Consider the following 7,383-nt stretch of genomic DNA (forward strand, 5'->3'; position numbering starts at 1 on the left):
ACAACATTTTGAAAAACTGCAAATCTGAGGAATTTCCTGTAAAAAAAAAAAAAAAAAAACCCACTGGATTAATAAGATTTTTTTATTTTTACAGACTTGAACAAATACTCTATCCTGTACCGGTTGCTCGATGTCTTAAAACGAACGCACACTTCTGTAGTCCTAGTCGCGGTGGATTGTGGGAAATGCAGTAGCACCGGGAAGTAAAAAAAAAAAATGCTCCTAGACTGGATATGCCCTTAAATGTGATTCAGGTCGAGCCACATTCCTCGTTTCTTGCCAAATATAGCTTGTAATTGTTGTGTCATGTAACGTGAGGAAGAAAAATAGATTCCGTACAGCTCGGACGGACACGAAGCAGGGCGACGATGGCCGGCGGTGAGTTTTAACTCTGAATACATGCTAGCATGAACATGTTAGCCTGTTAGCGACAGGGAACGTCATTAATGATGGTCAGGTTAGAAACAAAAGGTGGAATAAAATACTTGTAGCCACAGTGGTGCCGTTTTGACTTAATGTTTACATTACTGCATTTGGCTGTAAATGTTATAAAGTGTGGATGTTGGAATGATTTTAGGCGTGACAGTGATCGATGGCTATATTTAGGTAGCATTAGTTAATATGTCACCTTTCCTTTTCAGAAAATGTGAGTGTGGTCTTCAAATTGTACTGCCTGACGGTGATGACACTGGTGGCAGCTACATACACAATAGCACTACGATACACACGGACCATTACAACACAAGACATGTACTTCTCCACAACCGCAGTGTGCATTACTGAGGTTATTAAATTAGTACTAAGCATCGGGATGCTGGCAAAGTAAGTATATACATGTTTTGAAGGTACAAAATAATATTCTTACTCTAACCTTCTGCAACTAAGCCATAACTATTCCTTTTTTTACCTGCTCCCTCAGTAAAACTTCTCTCCAACTCTTAATATAATGCATTTTCACTCATTATTTTCCAGATGTGCAACATTATTTGATTCTTAAGAGTTGAATAGTGGGAACATCTATGTGCAGTCAACATTTACAGACAATAGTAATATCACTCAATTTTCTTGATACCAATACTAACACTAATAATCTTATTATATATAATAAACTATTAACCACAATATGGAGAATAGTAGGTTGCCAAGTGTGTAATATGATTTTTCAGCTCCGTGGAATTTTTCCCATTCAGTGAAAGTTTTTAAGTTTTAAACTGTAAAAATAAGCAAAAAAAGTTGTCTATTAGCAGTACATAATTTCTAAAATGTCTGCATGCACTGTGTACATTTGGTATAATGACTTTTAGTCAGAGCTGAACCTCTGTCCAGTTCAGTCAAATCAAAATCCAAGGTATTTATTTCACCACTCTCTCTATATCTAGATCTAGATCTAGATCTAGAGCTATCACAGACCTGTTATTAATGTGATGTCATACTCTTATGTAATTGCCTTTGTTTCTGCACTTGTAACAAGAGTTGAAACATGAGCTTCCTGATTCTGAGGATATAGTGTGTACTGTAACAGTAGAGACAGAAAGAAAGTCCTCATGGTTTTCTTACCATTATAAGACTTGGCACCTAAGCTGAAGAAACAGCAAAAGTCTTCAGGGTTTCTCCACCACCTTTGAGAGAAAAGATAACACAATACCACTTAATGCATCTGCAATTTCAGGGAATTTCCCAGTTTTTACCCCTCGACCAACTCTGGCCAGAGGGACATTGTAATCATTTTTGTCGTCTGTCTGTCCATTCTGGCCGAGGGCTGTTAAAAGTGCGTAGCACCATATGTTTATCTATGAAGTGATCACATATTTGCAAATCTGAAAAATAAAAGAATCTGCATGCCTTAACAATGAAGTAATCCCAACAATTTAGCTTCAACAGTGCTCAGTTGTCTGTAAATAATCTGCCCCTTTCTTTCTTTGGTGAAACTTTGGTGAAATTAGTGGCGTTTATATGTATTGAACTGAATCACCTGGAGTATTAAGAGCTCATTGTGATATATTTTCTTGCAGAGAAACAGGAAGCCCCAGCAGGCTGAAGAGTGCCATCGTAGAGCAAATATTCTTCAGTCCAAAAGAGCTGCTGAAGTTGAGCGTGCCCTCAATAGTGTATGCAATTCAGAATAACATGGCCTTTCTAGCTCTGAGTAACCTCGACGCAGCAGTTTATCAGGTATTCATAGCTTTTGTTGAGTTTTTTTTCTTTTCTGTTTAGATTGAGTGCTTATGTTGTCCTTTAACGTTTCTATGTGACAATAAAATCTGTTATTGTTTCAGTGATAATTGATGCATTGTGTTAGGATGCGAAAGTGCAGCACTGAGGCTAAATTTGGCCATTATATCCAGTTTAAAATTATCAATGTAGAGCATGCTGTGCAACATTACACTTCCTGCTCTGATCGTTGCCTCCCACAATGTGATAAAAAAAAATAAGTTATTCTTGATACCCACTGTATGTGCGAAGTAAAGGTGTTGAGAAAAGGCATCAGTGGGAAGTTCATCTTATGTTCATTTGTAAATTTGTTACTTGATCTTAACGTACAGTATCCAGTTTAACAGCAGGTTTTTTTGTGTGTAGGTGACTTATCAGCTGAAGATCCCATGTACAGCTTTGTGCACTGTCTTCATGTTGAACCGTTCTCTGAGCCGGTTGCAGTGGTTTTCCGTCTTCATGCTGTGCGGTGGTGTTACACTTGTTCAGTGGAAGCCTGCAGAAGCCACTAAAGTACAGGTGTGTTATAATTAAAATGTACACGTGACAATATGACCTATGATTGACATGTAATTACAGGTACAGGTCTGTCTGAGTAATAGCCTACCATTTGTTTTTCAGGTTGAGCAGAATCCTTTCATTGGTTTTATCGCCGTTGCCATTGCTGTTCTTTGCTCTGGATTTGCAGGTAAATAGTCCCTAGTTATGATGGTTATGAAATATAATAGGTTATAGATTACTAGTTACCTTGTAAATAAAATAAGTATGAACTTAGTAAGTAATAATGTAGTATGTAAGTGTGCAAAAAAGTTGAAAAGTACTCAAACCATAATTCAAACTAAAGGCAGCGTAAGGCATTCCTGTCCAATGACACTAACCCATTGACAATGAAAGGCGTATACATAGAAGTAGTAATCTGTGGAAACACTGATTAGGAGCATTTACATAAAAAAATGTTCAATATCAGTTCATAAAATTGCATCAGACACTGTTAATGCAAAAGGCTAAATAAAAAAAACATTTCAATTTCACAAAGGTTTTTGGTGTTTTTAAAGTTAATGTGCATTATAGGATGTACAAACATTTAGCTATTAAAATAAATTCTGACACTGCAAATGTATAACTGAACTGATTGATAAGTCTGTAAATTACATTAGCTGTAGACTGATGAGACCAAATTATTTGTTCATTTTGATATCACCACTTTCTGACTACATAATGCAGTCTATTCGCTCCAACCCAGTTTATGGACATGCACATAATTCACATTTTTTGTCTTGCAACATTTCAAAAGATCCCTTGACATTTCCGTGACTTTTTTTGGAAACAGCTGTTCTTTAACTCCCTTTTATGCCCACTGTTCTAAAATTAACCATCAGGTAAATGTCAGAACAAACTGTACTTTTTAAAAATGCATTTGTGATGTCATCTTGAACCTAATAGTTTTGTGTCCATTTTGTGATTAAGGTGTGTACTTCGAGAAAGTGCTGAAGAGCTCAGACACGTCTCTGTGGGTGAGGAACATTCAGATGTACCTGTCGGGCATTGTGATCACACTCATTGGTGTGTACATGACTGATGGCGATAAGGTCCTGGAAAAGGGGTTCTTCTTTGGTTATACACCCTGGGTGTGCTTTGTTGTATGTAAGTAGGATTAAATTTCAGGTGGTTTTCTATTTATTTGAAATTCTTCCACACTTTTACCACTGACGCTAAATGTTTGTTTTGTACTTCCAGTCCTGGCCAGTGTGGGTGGTTTGTACACGTCAATAGTAGTGAAGTACACAGACAATATTATGAAAGGCTTCTCTGCTGCAGCTGCCATCATCCTCTCAACCGTGGCATCCGTCATCTTGTTTGGATTACAGATAAGTATGTTTGTTTTTGATGGTTTTAAGAACATGTACAGAGCCTTATTGTTTTGTACATCCTTAATGGAAGAAAACCTTTTTTTGTTGGTGTGGTGCTCCCCATCAATAACCTGCTGACAGATTCAGGTCTTTGTCTGCCCATAACCCTCACCTTGCAGGTTGCACTGGTTGCATATCTTTTGTTATTGGCCATGTTGAAGTTTTTTACTCTTGAATTTATGTCAGAAAGACTTTGTAACACATGGGTAATGTTGTAAAAATTATATATATATTTTAACCACATTCTATTACCAAATCGGGACTGATAATTGAAAATAATGACTCAGTCTAAAAGTCTAAACATAAAGTCTTTGTGCTTCTTCTATTGTCCAACAGTCACTGGGTCATTATATAATTGAGGGACTTTTTGAGTTACCTTTACAGGGTAACATAGTTGACAGGTATAGTTGACATTTTTGCTATTTTCAGGCCTAAAATCAACATAACCACGCCACCACATGGCATTTCTACAGAAAAACTCTTCTAAATATCAAAAATACAGTTGAGTAAAACTGAAATTGAAAGTTATTTATGAAGATACTGGAGTAACACTGTTGGCATAAAAGAGTGCAATAAATACACACTTGACTCACATACTACTTTATAATAAGTAACTAAGGAAGAGGAGAAAGCACATATCTTGGAGTCTTGCCAGTGTTTTCTTTGGGAGGAAATGACATCATGTGGAGCAGGTCATGTGATTTGGAATTAACATGACTTCATTGAGAGGGGCTTTTGTAATGGGTAACTTAGTTGACACAGATACAATTTGTTATTTTCCATATAAAATTTGATATATATCTGTCATGATTATCTCAATTTAATAAAAAGAACACAATCAAAACAATTTTTGAATAAGCTCAAAACACTATTTAGTTTTTTTTTTTTTTTTTGTTTTTTTTTTTTTTTTGTTTTTTTTTACTTTTAATAAAGATGTATCCAAGATATATACCATGGACTTCAAAAGTCCCTCAATGATATATTGACCCCACTGCTGGAATGTCATCAGAAAAGGCTACATTACAGCAGTTTATTTTTTCTATTCATTTTACATCATGAGTGTTGTATAAGCCTAAAAATAGTAAATTTCTACACATATCGTAAATGTAATGCAGAAGACAGTCACTGGCTTTATAAGCAAAAATGCACAAGGAGATTTGGCATAAATGCGTAAAATATACAACACCTATAATTGACTGAGGAAATGACTTGTAATAAGCACAAATAGAAGCCTTAAAATGACATCATTGGAAGAGTACTAGTCAGATGTCCCATGGTAGAAATTTATGTGGAAAAAAAATGGGGGAAAGATGATGCATGTGTTATTTTTACTGTGTATTTAAAACAATTGTAGTGATCATATAATAATAGTTTCTATGTTGAATGCATGCAGCTATATGACCAGCCTCATTGCTAGTCTTACTACAGGGTGTCCCATAAGTCTCCATACATAGGAAAAATAAACGTTTCTTGACATAAACCATTTTTATGTATATAATATGCTCTATATGACTGCCATTTTGTCGGGAACACATTTCAATGCGTGTCCTCCACTGCTGAAGAACTATAAAGAAGAAATATAAAGAAATACATGTTAGAGCCATATGTTTTATGTCTCCTATGTATGGAGACTTATGGGACTTCCTGTAGATAGATATCCAATGTATCATGGCCATGGAACAATTTAAAAGACAAATTTCTCTTTTATACTTGGAACAAAGCTTTCTATTCTTAACCTCATTAAGATGCAGGACTTACATCCCTGCTGCCTTCATAGTCTACAACACCTCACTAAAATTGTTCCTTCTTTCATTTATTGAGCTTAATAGTGATAAAAAGTGGTGGCTTACATTTTTTTTTTTTTCCTCTCCTGTGCAGCGGTCACATTCGCCTCCGGAGCCCTTCTCGTGTGTGTGTCCATCTACCTTTACGGACTTCCAAAGCAGGACACGTCCAAGTTGACTCGACCAGATGCAGACAGAGAACAGAAATCGAAACTCATCTCTGTGTGAATGGCTCGTAGAAAAGTTTTTTTTTTTTTTTTTTTTTTGGAGGACCAGTTCTGAGCTGGGGTTGTCTTGTTTGGGAGATTTTGAGGGCTTTTAATTTTGGAAATCATTTTTTTATTACCAAAACCATTTGGGTAATCTTCTATTTGTTTTCAAGTAAACTGGCCCTCACTAGCTGCTTCTTTTGTTCAATAATTTGTAAATTATTTGAAGCAATCAGTGAAGTCTTGGATCTCACCTTCAGCCGCGCTGAGGTGCCGCCATGTAGTATCAAGACTTTGGCTCTTATTTTGATGCCTTTGTGTATCTTTTTATAGGGGATATAAAAACGACACAGCTCCTTGTTCATGGAGTTGCTTTTCTTTTTCTTCATGTGTAATGTGTCTTATGTCCATATCACATAGTGCTAATTCTGAAGGTGTCCATCTCAGAGGAACACATACTTGAAAGCAGAGCGACAGACTGCATGTGTGATTATATTCTGTCTGTAATATCACACGTCTTGTATCTTTTATATCACATTTGTTTTGCATTATGTTTCAAAAGCAGTGTCAAAGGTTTAATACAATTAGGGGGAAGTTATTAAAGTGTCAACCATCAGATCCAACTGTGAAAAAACTCAACCTTGTACTGTGATTTGTATGTTTTAAGTTTTTCTCTTCTTTCCTTCAGTATTTATATACAGCAATGGAAAAAGGTTTTGGACACCCCATGCATTTGTCATATACAGGGTGTCCACAAAGTTTAAGTTACAAAAGCAATTATGGGATATGTTAATCAGATTTGTTCTAAGTTTTTAATTACGTGGGCTCATGTGCAATTGAATCATTGGCCCATTTTTCTTCAACAAGATCAATTACTGCAAATGTTTCCCTCGACTTTTTGACTGCATATGTGGCACCACAACTGGATGACCTTCATCCAACCATCATTTTCCAGGTAGATGGTGCACCACCACAATGGGGACTGCATGTTGGTGGGTTTCTAAATCTAACATTTCCAGACCAGTGGATTGGAAGGGATAGCCCAGTTCGCTGGACACCTCGTTCACCAGATATCGCTCCCCTGGATTTCTTTCTGTGGGGTTATATTAAAGATATCGTGTATCGAACAAAGATACGGGACATCAACGACCTTAAGTAAAAGATCACTGATGCCATTGAAATCACTGATGAGGCCAACATGGCAAGAAATAAAATAAATTTACCGTCTGGATGTGCTTTGTGCAACTAATGGTGCCCGTATAGAGGTGT

The 7,383-nt window shown here is 36.4% G+C and overlaps 1 protein-coding gene across 2 annotated transcripts; it reads left to right on the plus strand.

Moving 5' to 3' along the window:
• The first annotated feature begins 176 nt into the window (after positions 1 to 176).
• On the plus strand, positions 177 to 6,874 carry slc35a1 (solute carrier family 35 member A1). 2 transcript variants are annotated; one of them, XM_030128984.1, is made up of 8 exons: positions 177 to 378; positions 642 to 822; positions 2,013 to 2,172; positions 2,578 to 2,730; positions 2,833 to 2,899; positions 3,679 to 3,855; positions 3,949 to 4,154; positions 4,190 to 4,514. In XM_030128984.1, exons 1-8 carry the CDS (start codon positions 369 to 371, stop codon positions 4,337 to 4,339), a joined length of 1,104 nt encoding a protein of 367 aa, XP_029984844.1. In that variant the 5' UTR covers positions 177 to 368; the 3' UTR covers positions 4,340 to 4,514. The 2 variants fall into 2 exon arrangements, with proteins under 2 accessions (XP_029984844.1, XP_029984845.1); XM_030128985.1 differs by lacking the exon at positions 4,190 to 4,514 and adding an exon at positions 6,000 to 6,874 and having other exon boundaries at positions 180 to 378; positions 3,949 to 4,083.
• Positions 6,875 to 7,383: the final 509 nt, after the last annotated feature.

The sequence above is a fragment of the Sphaeramia orbicularis genome, chromosome 24 (genome assembly GCF_902148855.1).
Source record: "Sphaeramia orbicularis chromosome 24, fSphaOr1.1, whole genome shotgun sequence".
Classification (NCBI taxonomy): Eukaryota; Metazoa; Chordata; class Actinopteri; order Kurtiformes; family Apogonidae; genus Sphaeramia; species Sphaeramia orbicularis.

Excerpts from the sequence above, each read along its gene's own strand:
- slc35a1 (XM_030128984.1), top strand. Across the intron at positions 2,731-2,832 it reads CAGAAGCCACTAAAGTACAG|GTTGAGCAGAATCCTTTCAT; the intron begins GTGTGTTATAAT and ends TTTGTTTTTCAG. Across the intron at positions 4,155-4,189 it reads GTACATCCTTAATGGAAGAA|AACCTGCTGACAGATTCAGG; the intron begins AACCTTTTTTTG and ends CTCCCCATCAAT.